Source organism: Aulonocara stuartgranti (genome assembly GCF_965226115.1).
Source record: "Aulonocara stuartgranti genome assembly, chromosome: 23".
In the NCBI taxonomy this organism is placed as follows: domain Eukaryota; kingdom Metazoa; phylum Chordata; class Actinopteri; order Cichliformes; family Cichlidae; genus Aulonocara; species Aulonocara stuartgranti.
The window spans coordinates 968,607-985,906 of record NC_138958.1 but is presented as its reverse complement, the minus strand read 5'-3'; the positions used below and the strand labels follow the sequence as shown (position 1 = coordinate 985,906).

At 44.2% G+C, this 17,300-nt stretch overlaps 2 protein-coding genes across 2 annotated transcripts; one reads left to right on the top strand and one right to left on the bottom strand.

Annotated features, from left to right (window-relative positions):
* The first annotated feature begins 3,548 nt into the window (after positions 1-3,548).
* Positions 3,549-7,227, top strand: timm13 (translocase of inner mitochondrial membrane 13 homolog (yeast)). The gene is made up of 3 exons (XM_082522937.1): positions 3,549-3,803; positions 4,180-4,248; positions 6,619-7,227. Exons 1-3 carry the CDS (start codon positions 3,684-3,686, stop codon positions 6,715-6,717), a joined length of 288 nt encoding a protein of 95 aa, XP_082379063.1. The 5' UTR covers positions 3,549-3,683; the 3' UTR covers positions 6,718-7,227.
* Positions 7,228-7,619: 392 nt separating this feature from the next.
* On the bottom strand, positions 7,620-15,373 carry tmprss9 (transmembrane serine protease 9). Its single transcript, XM_082522936.1, has 16 exons — positions 15,099-15,373; positions 14,476-14,694; positions 14,213-14,340; positions 14,064-14,131; positions 13,810-13,985; positions 13,670-13,714; positions 12,940-13,053; positions 12,617-12,782; positions 11,240-11,514; positions 10,948-11,090; positions 10,055-10,328; positions 9,857-9,970; positions 9,603-9,771; positions 9,258-9,523; positions 8,780-8,916; positions 7,620-8,191 (listed from the first exon to the last, which is right to left on the bottom strand). The coding sequence occupies exons 2-16, from the start codon at positions 14,615-14,617 to the stop codon at positions 8,030-8,032; spliced, it is 2,379 nt and encodes a 792-aa protein (XP_082379062.1). The 5' UTR covers positions 14,618-14,694; positions 15,099-15,373; the 3' UTR covers positions 7,620-8,029.
* Between the last annotated feature and the right edge of the window lie 1,927 nt (positions 15,374-17,300).

Below are 17,300 nucleotides of genomic sequence, written 5' to 3'. Positions count from 1 at the left end.
ATGTGTAGGCATGGTACAGGTTGGGATGACCCACTCATCAGTAAACTGCAACCAGTCTGGAGATCCTGGAAGAGTGATCTGGCAAATTTGGATAAAATCACCATACCCCGATGCTATGTACCAGCTGACTTTGGAAAGGTCACAAAGAGAGAGCTACATCACTTCTCTGATGCAAGCACGTATGGTTATGGCCAGTGCTCATATTTGAGACATGTGAAGGGAAATGGAACTGTTCATTGTGCTCTGATTATGGCAAAGTCCAGAGTTGCTCCAATCAAAGCTGTGACCATCCCCAGGTTAGAACTGACTGCTGCTGTTGTATCAGTTGCAGCAAGCAATACTCTAAAGGAAGAACTGGGAATTTCAGGGATTGATGAATACTTCTGGACAGACTCCAAGGTTGTACTGGGGTACATTAACAACGAGGCACGTCGCTTCCACACATTTGTATCAAATAGGATTCAGAAAATACATCTCAGTACAACTCCTCAGCAGTGGCGATATGTTTCTACTGACAAGAATCCTGCAGACCTTGCTTCGAGAGGTTCTAGTGCAAGCAAGCTTCTGACATCGAACTGGTTTACTGGACCCAAGTTCTTATGGGAGAAAGAGGTATCACCAGAGGTAGAGGTAATCCCAGAAATCCCAGTTGGGGACCCTGAAGTTAAAAGGGTTCAAGCACTAAATTTGGAGTCGCAGAACAAGTGACTCTTTCAGACCGCTTGTCAAAGTTTTCTTCATGGTGTAAGGTCAAACAAGCTGTTGCGCGACTTCTTCGCCGAACCAAGAGTGACAAGTCAACAAGCCACAGCACAGTTCAGGAGCGAGAGGTTGCACAGCGCATCATTATAAGAGATTTACAGAGACGAGTGTATCGAGATGAGATCCAGCTACTTAGTAATGGCTTACAACTTTCACGGCAGAGTAAACTGTTTCGATTGGATGCCTTTCTTGACAAAGATGGAATCCTCAAGGTGGGAGGAAGACTGAAAAATGCATCTCTCCCTGCCTCTCAGAAACATCCAATGATCATTCCAAAGGACCACCACATAACGAGGATGATAATAGCTCATCATCATGAACAGGTTAAACACCAAGGAAGGGGTATAACCATCAACGAGATCAGATCAAATGGATACTGGATCCCAGGAATGAACAGAGCTGTTGCATCTTATGTGCATCAGTGTGTCAAATGCAGGAAACTCAGGGGATCAGTGGAAGAGCAGCGAATGGCAGACCTGCCATCTGAGCGGGTGGATCCATCTCCACCTTTCACTTATTGCGGAATGGACTGTTTTGGGCCATTTTTTACAAAGCAAGGGCGTAAGGTGAATAAGCGTTATGGTCTGCTTTTCACATGCCTTTGTTGTAGAGCAATTCACATTGAAATGGTGAATGATATGTCAGCAGATGCCTTCATTAATGGCCTCCGATGTTTTGTTTCCATAAGAGGAGCAGTACGACAAATAAGATGTGACCAAGGAAGCAATTTTGTTGGAGCTAAGAATGAAATGTATAATGCGCTGAAACAGATGGATGTCAATCGTCTGACTGCATTCTTGGCTGAGAGGCAGTGCGACTTCATTATGAATGCTCCCCATTCAAGCCATGTTGGAGGTGTCTGGGAGAGACAGATCAGAACAGTAAGAAATGTACTTCGGTCCACTCTTTCACTCTCACCTGGAAGATTAGATGATGCCTGTTTGAGGACATTGTTTTACGAAGCAATGTCTATTGTGAACAGCCGTCCACTCACTGTGGATAACCTGAATGATCCAAATGGTCCAGAACCGCTGACTCCTAATCACCTACTCACTATGAAACCCACTGGAGCCTTACCACCTCCCGGGACGTTCATCAGAGAAGACATGTATGCTCGTAAGAGATGGTGTCATATCCAGTATCTAGCAGAGCAATTCTGGAACCGCTGGAGAAGAGAGTATCTCTCTAATATTGCCACTAGACAACGTTGGCATATTTCTAGAAGGAATCTGAAAGTTGGTGACATAGTTATCGAAAGGATGGATGATCTGCCACGGAACGAGTGGAGATTAGCCAGAGTTGAAGAAACAGTCGCTGATAAAGATGGGCTTGTGAGGAAAGTTAAGATTCGTCTTGGAGACCAGAAAATGAAAAGGGAGGGTCAATGTTCTGGCAAGCCATCCATTGTTGAACGGCCCATTCAGAAACTGATCTTGCTTTTAGAGGCTGTCTAAGACAACGACTATACCCTTTATTGTATGAAGACTTGTGGACATTACCTGCAGGCTCATGCATGGATAATTCTTTGTTTTCGTTATGTAAAAGGCCTTGTGGTTAAGGTCATTTGTTTTTAAAATTCATTCGTGTTATAGTTCTCCCTTTTGTTAAAACACTCATGATTTGGTGGGAGTGTAAATGACCTTTAAATTTGGTAAATATTTTTACGTTTGTTTGAAAGGCACTTCGGTTTTATTTTGAAATCCATGCTTTTATTTTGAAACAGGAAACTGGCACAAAACCGTTAAAGGGCTGTTAGTAACGTTTCTTTTAGGATATGGTAAAATAGTGTGCCTTAAAGTGAAAAATATGTACGTTTACTTTGCCAATTAGTACCTGGCTGACAGTGGCACAAGGTTTGTTAATGTTTCCTTTAACGGAATAAGTTACATGCAATCAAAATGTCGTTTAATAGAGTTTATATTGTTAACCTTGAACTTGACCTTTATGTGTAGTGGTAAGTTAGTGAGGTGATACAATGAATTGAGTGATGTAAATTTGATGTATATGCTATATGTGAGCAGGAGAAATTTGTTTCCTTTGATCTTATGGTATTAATATTGCTGGTTTTGTTTTGCTCCTAGCTCTTACGGTGTCTTCACTGAATGTTTCAATAAAAACATTTCCAATAAAACCTCTGTGAAGCATCAGTATAAGAGACCATCATTCAGCCAGGGATGCTACACTTTGACCGGCTCTGCGGGATGCGTTAAAGTCTGGATTTTTATGCCCAACACTCTAATGCGCTAACTCTGAAACCAATAGGGGGGGAAAGCCACCTAAACGTTACACGCTTTGCAGATTTTGAATCAAATTATCCAACAGAAAATTTAGCCGCAGTTTATATCGTTTTTTTTCCCTCTGGATAATTTCATTAGTTTCACACAAGGAAAAATGTGGCGTAAAGTGACACTACACGTGTCTCTTAATTGGCTAGAAAAATGCTAACGTTGGCTCAGTAAACATTGCATAGATGATGAAATCTAATGATGATTAACAGACAGGAGAAATAACAGGACATAAAGTTCAGATCCGCTTCATCCTTATTTTATTTACTTAGCAAGACAGTTGCTTTTAAATGCCATTTATTTGGCCTTTACATGCAAACCCGCACAGTACCTCCCTGTATTGCCAACATGTCCCACATGGTCCCACAAAAACACCGTTTTTAAATGTTCAAATGTAAATATACATAGTAGTACTGATCTGTAGGAGAAATGCTACTTGTAGCAGTACAGCTTATGTTGGGGGGGAAAACTACATTTCCCATGAAACCGAGTGGCTTACACGGAAATGACGCAACAAGCACAGCTTCTGTCAAGGGCATCGGAAACTAACGCCGGCTAAGGCTAGCAGCGGCTGTTTGCACGTGTATTGGAAGAAGCTCCACAAAGGTGAGTTTGAAGAACACGACTGAGGCGGAAATGGACGGCTTTGGTTCAGACTTCTCAGCAGGAGGGTCCGGCGGGAAAATGGACACCGGTACCATCATGGAGCAGGTCAAGGTCCAGATCGCCGTGGCTAACGCTCAGGAGCTGCTGCAGGTAGATCAATGAACACGGCTGCTAAGCTAGCAAGCGCACATTGAGGCTCAAAGAAGTGCTGAGTGCTTTTATCCTCACGGGTCAGAGCTACACAGCTTTACAGTAGCTTCGTTTTTCGTTCTGTGTGTAAGACTGTTTTATTTTTTAGCCCGCAATAACTTCAATAAGGTTGATGGATCCTGCCAGCATGTAAATACAAGGCTCATATAAACACACGAGCCAGCACTGAAATGCTGCCGACACAAAAAGATCCTTTTGAGCCACAACGTTGGAGGGTCTTTTAATACATATCTGTTTTTTTTAAAAAGTCATGCAAATATTCTGCGCTGCTGCTGTCAGAGTAGTAAATGCTAATAAAACACTGTTTCTATTTCAGAGAATGACCGATAAATGCTTCAAGAAGTGCATAGGCAAGCCTGGAAGCACACTGGACAACTCTGAGCAGGTATGCACTGGCTGAGTCGCTTCAGTGATGCCCTGCTGCCCAGAGCAAAGAAGTGATCACGTTTTAAGAAAGCAGGAGGGCATAACAAAAGTGCTGCAGGGCTCTAAGGCTTACCTGACAGGTGCTTTTGAGTGGGGCAAGCGCAAAAACATAAGGTGCTGCTGAGGTACTGCATCATCTTGTAGAATAATATATCAGGTTTATCGTAGGATAAGGTGGACCAACATGTATCCACTCCTGAGTCTTCATCAGTGTCTCGTTTCCAGGTTAGAGTTGATCTGGGTTGGTCTATCTCTCTGCAGAAATGCTCCTTGCATGCATATATATATATATATTAGGGGTGCAACGATACACAAAATTCACAGTTCGGTTCGATATTTTTTCGATACAAAAAAAATGTTCATGCCTTTTTAATTTGTCATTTATTAAATTTTCACGGCACATTCCGCACCACATCTCTGTGCGTTCATCATTTGTTTGAAGCCAGCTCACCTCCACCAACTACTTGTCCGAGAATATGCGCTTCTTTTGTGGTTCGGACTCCTTCTGACATTTCTTTGGAGGTGGAGGAACACCAAAGTAATTGCTTAAATGAGCTTCTTCGGCATCTTTAAGAGTTCTAAACAAATGTCTGTCCTTCTGAAAAGCTTATGTACGCAAACACGCGTTGCAACTTCTTATCTTGTGCGCGTTTTTTATTTTGACAGCGAATACGCACCTGCGGACCACTTATGTGCAGCCCTGGTTATTTAGCTCGTCATATTGCAGCCACAGAAATTCTTTTGTCCATGAAACCATAAAGCTGCACTTTCTTTTTGCCTTATAGTCTGATTTGTCATAACTTCTCCGTTTTGTGGTAAGCTTTTCTTTGGCTGTCACTTCTTCACCCTGACCTGTCTTATTTGGCTCAGCAGAACTAAAATATATATCCTGCTGCTTTTACACACGGACTCACATAAGCTCAGCGATTCTCTGCGCGATCAACCTCTCACATGTTTAAGCTGCGGGAGATTTCACTTGTCATGTTTGCATAGTAAGCTAACGATTAATAAGACGATGTCAGAGGAATTGGTGCACAAATTATCATCACTCACAGATCAGTGCTGTCGCTCTCTATACACAGTTCGCGCGATTGCAAAGTGAAAGCAAAAAACAAGCGCAAATTCAAACGCGATTTCAATATGTCACATATTGACAGTGGCTCACCGATGCCAATGACATAATTACCCAGCTACATTTCTGAAAGAATGCAAAAGCATTGACATATATTTTTCCTACAATAGCCCGACGGGCAGGGCAGAGATAGATTTTGGTAGCCAGACTGGAAAAATCGCTAGCCCCAGGACGTCGGGCTAGCGATATTGCAAGCCCTGTATCTGATTGAGGAATCACTCATCTTTGGAAAAGAGAGTTTATTACAGAGAAATGGCTCTTTCAAAATAAAAGCTCTACTATACGCTTCTTCTGGGCTATATTCTCAGCAGCATATTAAACATATCAGGTCCCCATAAGGAGAATCCTGTGCTAACGGCTGTCTAAACGGGTACAGTGTGTAGCATGCTGCTTGTTGTTTTTGTCTGCTTCCACTTGTCTTTGCACTAGGATGATGTCGGAGTAAATGTGCAGTCATATTTGTTGTGTTCCCACTAGTGCTTTCAGGTTAATCTCGTTGAAATGACGTTAACGCCACAACACGGCAAATCTCCGTTAACGAGCTACCGCGGATCGCCCCGTGCTTGGGGCTGGACAGCGTCAACACGTTAACGAGCTAACTGCGCTAACACACTAGCTCCCACCCATGTAATTGAGCATTGCGTGGCACATCCAACATACTGTTTTACTTTAGTCCATGACTCGCTTACCTTCAGGGTCATACGTCACATGAAGACCAAAATAGTTCCAAAGGCCAGATCTGAATGAGGGTGCGGGAGGTTCAATTTGCCATGTTGCAAGGAGAGCTTAACTTCTGTCTCGCTAGCTTGCCCTGCGCTCAGTGAATCTGCACTCGACTGCTCTGCCTAGGCTGCACTGTCCAGCCTAGGCGGAGTAGTCGAACGCAGATTCACTGAGCGCTCAACACAGACAGCATCATCAGAAGGAAAGTTTATAAAATAAATTAAAAATTTTGTATTGTTCGATACATATGCGTACCGAACCGAAAGCACTGTATCGAACGGTTCAATATCGATACGAATATCGTTGCACCCCTAATATATATATCTATCTATAGATAGATAGATAGATAGATAGATAGATAGAGGAGTGCATCAGAAACATTTTTTGTATTAATCACAGTTTTAAATCGGTTAAAGTCTTTGTAGACCACGAGTGGTTTATTTCTCTGGACTCTTTTTGCTTTGTCCCTAACAGAAGTGTATCGCCATGTGTATGGACCGCTATATGGACGCCTGGAACACCGTGTCCCGAACATACAACTCCAGACTGCAGCGAGAAAGAGCTCGCATGTGAACTCTCTTCATCTTTCCCTTCTTCAGGCTGCTGCACACAGCGAGGGCCGATGCAGTGCTCTGCAGGAGGGCCCGCGCCGTGCACGACTTTGCCACGCAGCGGCGCAACATCTGTCACAGTACCTCTGACAGGCAGAGCACAGCCTGTGGACTGCAGCCATAACGGTGTCTCTGTGGACAGTTTTTATTTTGCTCTGAGGAACAGTTCACTACCAATGTTAAATCGATTGTGTGTTTTACGTTAGAAATATAATCAGTCATCTTCTGCGGGTTCTTGCCATGCTGATTGGAAACACTAAATTACCTGCTTAGGTGTGAATGTGTTTTAAAGTGTTTGCTGATGCTGTGGCAGGAGGCGGAGCCTGCTGTGCTGCTATAAGGACTCCAGGTGCAGTTTGGCTCAATAGGCCCAGCTTACTTCCTGTGACTCATCTCCCTGCCCATCGAATGCTTCTGCCTGTAATACCAATAACAGTAAACGTCTCCCAGTCACTGCAGACTCTCCTTTAAACACTGCTTCACATTCTTTGCTGGGTGATTGTGTTTAGAGATTAAATATTTCCTGGAGCCTTAAAGGAAAAAAAGTGCTTAAAAATCATCAGGAAGAATCGAAGCGTTTTGGTGTTTTCACCAGCATGAATTTGACATTTCCAAGCCTCCAAACAGACCTATATCAAAGTACGCCTGGAGAACAACACTGTTTTGTCTGACGTGTTTTCTGGTTGTCACTCTATCTGCTGCCCTCCACAGTAGTGGGTTTGTTCCAGCGGGGTCTCCCTCGCCCTGACGGGGTACTGCACCTTTCTCAGCTTCGTGTGTGTGCGGTTTGTTAGATGTCTGGGAACCTGAGTTTGTGTGAGGAGCCAGAAAAGCTGTGAACATCATTTGCAATCAGACTAATAATAAATTAATCAATCAGGTGTTCTCTCGTTTCTGATCAAAAATATCCACCAACAGAACGACACCGAGTCCCACGTCACTGACTTTGTACAGAGTAGACTTTCCCCACAAATCCACGTTGCAGTAAAAGATCACAATACCCTTACATTTACCCATAAATGAATCCCATATTGTCCACACAAAATACACAAAGCCACGTGCTGTGTGTTTACCATCCATGACAATAAATAACTAATAAATACTCCAAATGATCCGTGAATGAATGTTTAAGGCACAGATCAGGATTGTTTCCTCAGTTCAGGTAAAGCACAGCACTACCGCCAGCACCCGTGACCGGAGGGTCACAAAGGTCAGGGCTGTGTACACAGTGTTTAGCATGACCTCAGTTCTCTGCAGACACAGTTCTTCCTTCATCAGAAGGGAAGGTATGTGGATATCCAGCTCCTGATAGACGTCACACGAGTGTAAACTCCCGGGAAACCGACTCGGCCGCATCCGTGTCCCCAGCTGGTTACTCCAGCGATAAACCACTGACTGGAGGGCTGACGACACGTCAGCGGCCCTCCAGAGTCTCCCTGCAATATCAAAACACATCAACAGTTTCATTTGGAATTTAAATAACTTTAAATTCTATATAAATGTGCTCTATAAATACAGTGATGATTGATTAACTCATTTATAAGAGCAGACTGAAGATGAGTATGGCAGCAGGGGAGTAAATGTCAGTCAGTCTGCAGCTGAGCCCGGTGCTCTGACCGAAACAGGAATGCGTGAGGGTTTCGTTACATAAGACGATTATGGAGAGGGTGCAGCGGGGTGGCCTGCCTTCGCTGAGGAAGACAGCGTACATTTTCTATCAGGTCACATTTTCTAGCTTTATTCTTTTTGGAGTTTTTTCTCTTACATCTGATTCTTGCTTTTAAACCTTAATTTATTCGTCAGCCTTTTTCCAAAGGTGAACCAGAGAAGCCTGTAAGGGGGGAGATCAAGGTTGACTTTGCTCCGGCCTGGTTAACCATTCACTGTAAAGACACCACAGTCATACTTCCTCCAGCCTCCGAGCACTGCATGCAGTGCACCAGCCTGATGTTAAAAGTCTGCAGGTTAGGAACTTTTTAACGATTGTGAAACAGGAAGTGCAGAAGTCTGTGTGAACATCATACCAAGCAGGTGTCCCGACCTCCCGCCATGAATCCCGCACACATCATGTTTGAAGTCAGAACGCTACCGTATGATTGCTGACAGTCCGTCTGGTCAATGATGTTCACAGCAGCTTTCTGTAGCAGGTTGGTCAATGAACCTGAGGAAAGAGCATTGCACACAGAACAGGTGTGATCGCAACACCTGAGCACCAGTGTTTTTGTTGCTGTGGAAACAAAATTCCATTCAGAGGCAGATAAGGCAGAAGCTAAGCTGATAAAGGCTGCAGTCATATCACATTCACTCGTGAAAGGCCGAACAGGCCACGGATCACGGAGCTATTCCTGCTTTTCTACCTCTGAAGGCTGAGTCACGTCAATAACGTGAAAATGATCTCACCTCTCGGGCTCCCCTGACTTTATTTCTTAGTAAAGACATTTCATTTTTTTCCTGTGTGACCTCTAAATGCAGGACGTTTAGTTTCGTGGGTTCATCTCTCACCTCCCTCTCTCATGGATCCCCACCCTGTGATGTAGCACTCTGCGCTCTTTAAGAAGCGGTGTACTGGTGATGGAAGACAGACAGACTGGATGGTGTAAGACATCGGGACTGGGACGGCCAGCTCCAGCAAAGCCACATCGTGGTCCATGTTGGTGCCATTAAAGGCCGGGTGGATGATTACCCTCTGGATGGGAACGACCAGGGCTCCTACCCCCGATCGCAGCACAGATCCCAGGCTCACGGCCCAGTTATTGGGAGTAGAGTCACTTTAGATGTAAGTTATTAATATTAGAATCACTCCTGAGCTTTCAGTGAAACGAGTTTTGATATAAATGTATGAAATACCTTTTGAAGCAGTGCGCTGCAGTCAGTAACCACCTATTGTGAATGAGCGTGGCACCGCATCTGTGAAGCCTCTGGTACTGAAGACTCCCGATCCAAGGCCACTCTCCCCTCCGAGCTGTGACTCCACCCACGATCCTATGGGAGCCCAGCGCAGGGCGCACGCCGCAGTCTTAAAAAACCAAAAACCAAAACGCAGTTAAGAAGAATGACCCGTAAGTCCCTCATGCTCCGTGCTTCGTGCATTTTAAGTTTACCACAGTTTCTTTCATCAGCCCCATTGGGACAGTCTGCGGCTCTGTCACACTCCGGGTTGACCTTGCTGATGCAGGAAGTGGAGCTACACTCAAAGTTTCCACTGCAATTCAAGGCTGGAAAAAACACATTCATTAAATAAATGAATCTCAGTAACCGATAAAGCTCTTAAGATTAAGGAGCTTTCAGGCTGACATTACCAGACAGTGGTAGCACTGCTGCAGACGACACGTTATCAGCTGAGGTCCCGAGTGCTGGTGGGGTATTAAACTCTGTCACTGTGGGAACATGCTGGCCATAATCATGAACCGAGGTGGGATCAGTCTGGCTTAGAATCCAGTTACGGAGCCTGGTAACACGGGAATAAACCCCAGGTCTGTTGACCTGAGCGCAGCCCACACCCCAGCTCACTATCCCGGCCAGGAAGAATCTTCCCGGGGCCCCCTCGCACACCAGAGGTCCTCCGGAGTCCCCCTGCACATGACACACATGAGCTGACAGATACTCTGAAAAGTGTCATTTTTGGTAACTTTCAACTATTCAGCATCAGGTAATCCGTCCTGGTTGGTCAGGATTAGCATCATTAGGCTAATCACCACAATTTTAAGCATCAGCTCTGAACCTTGAAAGTCACGGAGCTACTGGGAGATATGTCTCAGAGCATGTTGTCTTTATCAGGGAGACGACACGACAGAAGGGGCACGACATGTACGACTGTCAAATATCAGCTGCTGTAATTCACAGCTATTGCTTTAAATGTTGAAACAATTATGTAATAAGTGCATTTTACACATTCTTAAAGTTCATATTTTTGTCCAAAGAAGTAACATTTTACGTACAGAGAGATAAAATTTCCAAAACGTGTTCGATAATTTATGCAACATCAGATATTTTGAAGTGGATTTCTTTCAGACTGAGCCTCTCACGGTATAATCAACAGCACACGGTTATGCTGAGATGAACAGATGGCTCATAGTCTCAGTTTTTAAGGTGAGAACGGTGTGAATATTTTTAGCGATCCTCAGACCTTCATAGGTCATAGGTCATAGGTATAGACATGCCCCACTGCATGTGAACCGTTTTCACCACTGACCTGACACGAGTCCACCTTGCCCTGCAGGAATCCAGCACACATCATGTTTGGAGTGATCGCTCCTCTGTACACAGATGACTTATTGCACACCTTGGAGTCAATGACTTTGACCACAGCTTTCTGCAGCGTGGAGGGCAGCGTGACTGCAGAAGAACACACGACACACTGATTACTCCCACTTGTCATATTTCACCTTAAATGACAAGACGACAGCTTTCAAGAACAAGTTTTTAGGATTTTCTTTTCTAAATGACTCGTCTGTTGCGTTTTGTGTGCATTCCTGCAGACTCACAGCTAAACTGGTGTACGGCACCCCAACCGGACACAATGCAGCTCTGACCAGGTGCAAAAACATGAGATGGGGAGGGTATGCAGACAGGCTGCACGTAAGAGCTGAACGCGAGAGGCGTCTCCAGCTCCAGCACAGTTACATCATTGTCCGTGGTCATGGGGTTGTAGTCTGGAGACACAGTTATGGACTTGATGTTAATCGTTCTGGACTCTGGCTCCTCACCGCTCACCAGCGTCGCCCCAACCAGGGCTGTCCATTCTTTGGGGTTATTGACCCTAAAACCAGAGGAGGCAATCATAAATGATGGTGTATATTCATGAAATGGGATTGTTGTTTCTTAAGGACTTTTCTAGCATTTTTTCAAAAGCCAGAACAGAATATTTGATCAAAAACAGAAAAAACTGAAAATCATTTCCAGGCTCGTGTGCAGATGTGTCCTAATACTGATTTATTGCAGGACAGCACATGAGGAAATGTGTTTTATGTAACTGTTTGCAAAGTGGTGAAAGAAGCATCATAGTCCTGTTTAAGTAATAGTGGGAAAACCTAAGGATCAAAACATTGCTAAAGTAAAAGTACCCAGAAACATATACATCACAATTAATGATGACGTAATATGCAAATTAATTTAATGGTGCACTGGTAGATAACTTTATTACTTGTGTACTGCTGGGTATCTTCATCAGTCTTGCCCCGCCTTACCTCTCTGAGCCTCATCCCCACGCACCAGCTGCTCCAGGGGGCGGGGCCTTTTCTACATTATGAAATAACCTGACCTTGCAGTTAGAGAGGCCGCTTCACTGTCCACTTTCAAAACATGTCTTAAAACCCATTTTTATTCTTTGGCTTTTGACCTCAGTGAGACTTAGTTTCTCTTGTAATTAAATTAGTTATTTATTTAATTATTTTATTTTTGCTTTTATTTATATCTTATGTAATTTTATTATTTAGTTCAAATGTACAGCACTTTGTGTCAGCTGTGGTTGTTTTAAAGTGTTTTATAAATAAAGGTGATGATGATGATGATGATGATGATGATGATGATGATGTACCAACGAGGCAAAGAATACTAGTAGACGTGTGTTTGAAAAACAATTTATAATTAAAGCTTTAAAATGAATAGCATGGACAACCAAGCACAGTATTTACCTCCAAAACAGCGCGGAAGGAGCAAAGCATAGAAATACTACAGTGCTGTATACAGTAAGTCCGTGCTGTGCTTCTGTAAAGCACCTGTAAACTGTGAGCTACATTTCACCTCTCCATACTCTCAAACGATGGCATTGAGCATGTGAAGGTCGAAAGCTTAATGATTGTATTGATTAGCATCCAAAATTTTCAAACGACTGTTTTTAAACGGGTTTAAATCAGAGCTACCTCTCAAAGCAGTGAGCTGCGCTGACGAGCCAGCGTTCATTGACGATGGTGGCTCCGCAGATGTGCCGCCCATGGAACCTCAGGCTGACCTGCCACGGCAGCTCCCCTCGCCGTGCGTCCTCACCGCCCACCACCCGACTCCCCGTGGCAGGACGCGTACCGCAGGCTGTGGGTTGGGTGAAGAAAAACTAGTGTAAGTGATTAAAAGCAGATGTGTCCCAGTATATTCTGCTCAGGTCTGTGGTAACGATGCACACTCGTTAATAACAGAAGGAGTAACGGAGCTACTGTGTATGTCTGCTGTAGTTTGAGGAGTCATTCACCACAGCGAGCTTCATCAGATCCATCTGCGCAGTCTGGGGCGAAGTCGCACTCTGGGTTTACTTTAGTGACACATTCTCCGCTGTCACAGGTGAAAGTGTTGTCAGGACAGCTGGCTGCAGAGCCAAAAATACTTTCACTACGCATGAAATAAATGAATAAATAACAACAACAATACATAGTAGAGTTTTTGCAAAACTGGTGACTTATTAAAGTTACAATTCTCACTTCTAAAGATAAATTTGCACATTGAAAACCTGCTGGATGAGCTGAAAAATGGACTGTTTCAGAACACAAAGGCCCAGTTTTGGCTCGTGAAAAGCTGAGACTTTGTTGAACACGATTTAACAGGATAATGAATGAATGGATGTTTGGGAGGAGGACGGATGTCTGTGCGGCAAAGCCATTCATTCCAGATGGAAGTGACATCATTAGGTGAACATTTGAGTTTAGCTTGGCTAATAATAAAGGAAATGAAAATACTTTTTTGAGGTTATGGAAGTCAGATAAAGAGTTTGATGTATCCGTTTCTTATACAAATAAAGATGTAAATGATAAACGACATTTCCACTGCTATAAAACATTTTTACAGTTTTCACTGTAAATTTCATTTACAGTAACTTTACTTTCCTGTAAGTACTTTTACAGTCATTTTCTGGCATCCAGCACATTACTGTTAAATTTGCAGCACAATTGTGTGTTTGGTTTTGTGCGTGCGAGTGTGTAACTTACCTATCATACTGTCTCCAATAACATAAAATGACTTTCCACTGGCTCCTACAAAGAAGGAGGAGTGATAGTTACGATCTTCGTCACTCCTAGTAAACGTAAAGACTCTGGTGAAACACACAGACTGGTGACAGCTTTACTACCCAGCAGGATGACAGCGTCGATCTGTCCAAACTCCGGCACCTCCAGCGGTTTCCCGTGCATCGATGAGCTGAGTCCTGCACTCAGCAAGTCCTGAACAAAGTTTTCTGAATACTGCTGGATCTTGGACACCCTGAAGACGAGTCGGAGCGTCGCCATCACATCTCCGTTAATGTTACTAGGAAGGCGAGAAGAAAACTGGCAATGTTCCATCTTACATCCTGTTTGTGTGTTGAATAAATGACCCCGTGCTTACCCATAGGCAACAATGCTGCAATCGACAAAGTGACGTGTTATGGGTGAGGCGGTGAAGACGTTTTTAATCTGAAAGGTGAGAATCAGTAACAGTTGAACACCTTTAACATTAAGACCTGCGCTCTCATTGTGTTGTGAATCAGCACTAACCCTGGACTTTAAAACTGAGGACAGTACTATGGAGAAACCAGAGCTCTTATCCTGCAGTGCAGCGTCGTACTTCAGACCTCTGAGCTCCACTGTCTCCATGAAATGATGCTGCTCCTGCACAAGGTACGCTGCGGGTAAAACAGGAGGAAGTTATCAGTAAGTGATGCATCTGCAGTGAAATCTTTAAACGGTTCGTGCTGGTTTAAAAACGTCTGATAAATGAGTCACAAAACATTACACCCAACATTCGTGTGCAGGCTCACCTATAACCAGGCCGACAAAGATGCCAATAATAAGGAAGAAGAGGAGGAAGAGTATGAGACCGCTCCTGTAGCAGACAGAGCTGGAGGGAGCGGGAGGCGAAGATGACCACGGCCCTCGGCCTTCATCCTTCTGCGCTTCCATGTTGGATTCACAGCCGTCACAACCCACCGTCGACTGTCTCCAGCAGCATAATGCCTCACAGGCAAAACGACTCAAGCCTGCGTGAAATAAACGTGCTGCGTGTCACTGCAGTTAGTGCGACATGAGACTGGGAGCATGATTTTAAACAGACACTTTTACACACACACAGAGTTACATTTAAAGATACTTTTAGTTCTCACAAACTGTTTGTCAGTAAAGAAATAATGATCATAAATACTCAAACTATTCAAAAGTACAAAAAAAGTTACCGCCCGGCGGCGCAGCCTGAGGAGCGCGTAAAATAAACCACGGAGGCCATGTCGCTTGGCAATCACAAATCAGATGTGGGGAAAGGTCACAGTAAAGACAAGAAAACGTCCGTAAATCTTTGCAGATAAACTCCACACAGCGTCTCAGGTACGTCTCACACAGCGGAGCTTTAAACAATGCAGGCTTTATGTCCTGAGGTAGACTCACTCACCTCTTCATCTGTTGCTCTCAGCACTGACATTTACAACATCCCGAAGTTCCAGCAAGAACAGACACGGAGACTGAAGACCGGGCGAGGACACCAAGAGGTCCGCTATTTGTTCCTTTGGCCAGGAGGCGTGCCTTTCCCCCGTCCCGCAGGTAACCCACCTTTTTCTGTTTGCCTTTGAAAGTCGGTAAGTCTTCACAAATCTCTGGCAGACCCTCCTTCCATGCTTGTTGATCCCTTTGGTTACACCCCGGTGTGCACAGGTGTTTCTGCTGTTACCTCATAGCTGACCTGCAGCTGACCTGCTGTCCACAGTCTCCGGGTAAATATCAAACACGCATCCTTCAGTACAGCAAGTTGGAACAAAGCAGAGATGAAAATGGCTCGAAACGCTCCAGAGCGGCTCCGGTGCTGCTCGTCAGTGCTCCACTGACAGTGACTGGGCAACAGGAGGAGGAGGGGCCGAGCCTCCTTTAACTCGGCCTTTTTGTTCCTGGCTGCAAGTTCTGCACTTACAACAAGCTGGCAAACCATTAAGGCCCACAGCGCCTCCAGTCTGACACTTTACTGACCTCTTGCATCGAGGTTAATGGTGCACAAGTTTAAAGTGTATTTAAGGCTTTATTCAGTTTCCATAACTGAAAACACAATTTAACTACTCTGTAATTATTTGAACAGGAACAGTTGTCCCTCATTTCAAAGCACATGGGTCAACTTTTAACAAACAATGGACACGTTCTGCTGTAAAGCTCGAGGTGCAAACTGGGATTATTCCCCCGCCCTGCTAAAGCACAAAGGTGCAACAGCCTCTTTGTTGGTGTGTTTACAGGCTTGAAGTTTATCTTCTCACACTCAACACACACTCCCAGTATTCCTTTCAAAACTTTAAGTTAATGACCGACATCATCACACTGTTAACTGGCCGCTCACACGGATCACTGAACATAACCAGCTGGTGTTTAAGTACAACGATCACTCGCTGTGAAGTCAGGGGGCTGAAACAGAAATCAGCTCTGGCCTTGTTGTATTTTTGTGATTTCATGGTGCTCCAGATGTTTGCAGCTGGTGAAACTGGACTGCACATCGATCAGCACACTGTGTACTATGATGCCATGCTGCTGTAACAGATTCATGTGTTTCAGCATCGTATTGCTGAAATATGCAAAGCCTTGCCTGAAAAAAGACACCACTGGGTGGGAGCATGTGTTGGTCTAAAACCTGTAAATACCTTTCAGCATATAGTCCACGTCCACAGACACTGACCCCCCCCCCCCCCCCCCCGTGACAGCAGGGATGGAGGCTTTTGAGCTTGGTGCCGACAACAAGCCTGATGGACCCTCTCGTCTTTAGGCCAAGTTTTCAAATAAGAATTTAAATTCCATCACAGTTTTCCGCCAGAGAAGGCCGGGACGTTTCTGGATCACGTGGCTTCTCTTCAGATTTCTTCTTGTCTTTAATGTGCATTTGTGGATGACACAGTGAACTCTGTGCAGTGATTTCCACAACAGGTACATGTCTGTTTTTATTAAAGTTTTTGATTTTTGGCCTCTTTTGATGTCTTGCACTGTAGACATATTGAGTCTTTAAGTTCTAAAACTTTCATCACGATTTGCATATTTCACAATTTCTGCGAAACTGTCTCTAAGATGCTTCTTCCACAGCCGATCATGTTGGGCCTCAACTGGCAACAGCTGCTTCGTACAACTACACACAAACAGATTACAGATTTATGAAATTTGCAAATCATTGCATTGTTTTTGTGCACATTTTAAAGAACGCGCCAACTCTTTTGGAATTGGCGTTGGATTGTTAAGCATTTGACGTATTTTTTTGCTGGCTAAGCTGGACAGCGAGCAGTGACGCTCAGCTGTAGAGCAGTGGCTCCAAAAGTATGGAGCGAGCCACAGAAGTCTGGATGAAAAGAGAAAAATAAAGCGGGAACTCAATTCAATAAAGGAGTTTTTAGGCAGGATAAACACGAGACTGCTGATGCAGTCATGCCTGTGTCTCTGAGTCTTTGCTTGGTTTTACCGAGTGATTAAAAACTGAAAGTGCGAGGTGTGAAATGGCAGAGAACCCGTGACACTCCGTGTACGAGATAAAAATGGAACCACATCTGAGCTGAGTCATGCTGCTGTTAAACTACAGCGACTTTCAGGAATCTAACTCACATTCAAAGTGGTCGTTTTCACAACCTTCATGTAA

What these genes read in the sequence shown, in the direction of transcription:
- timm13 (XM_082522937.1), top strand. Translation starts at nt 3,684, where the DNA reads ATGGACGGCTTTGGTTCAGACTTCTCAGCAGGAGGGTCCGGCGGGAAA. An exon ending in ACGCTCAGGAGCTGCTGCAG is followed by an intron (nt 3,804 to 4,179) that starts GTAGATCAATGA and finishes TTTCTATTTCAG; the next exon opens with AGAATGACCGATAAATGCTT. An exon ending in CACTGGACAACTCTGAGCAG is followed by an intron (nt 4,249 to 6,618) that starts GTATGCACTGGC and finishes TGTCCCTAACAG; the next exon opens with AAGTGTATCGCCATGTGTAT.
- tmprss9 (XM_082522936.1), bottom strand. Translation starts at nt 14,617, where the DNA reads ATGGAAGCGCAGAAGGATGAAGGCCGAGGGCCGTGGTCATCTTCGCCT. An exon ending in AGCAGTGCTACCACTGTCTG is followed by an intron (nt 9,971 to 10,054) that starts GTAATGTCAGCC and finishes TGTTTTTTCCAG; the next exon opens with CCTTGAATTGCAGTGGAAAC. An exon ending in GCAGCGCACTGCTTCAAAAG is followed by an intron (nt 9,524 to 9,602) that starts GTATTTCATACA and finishes TTACATCTAAAG; the next exon opens with TGACTCTACTCCCAATAACT.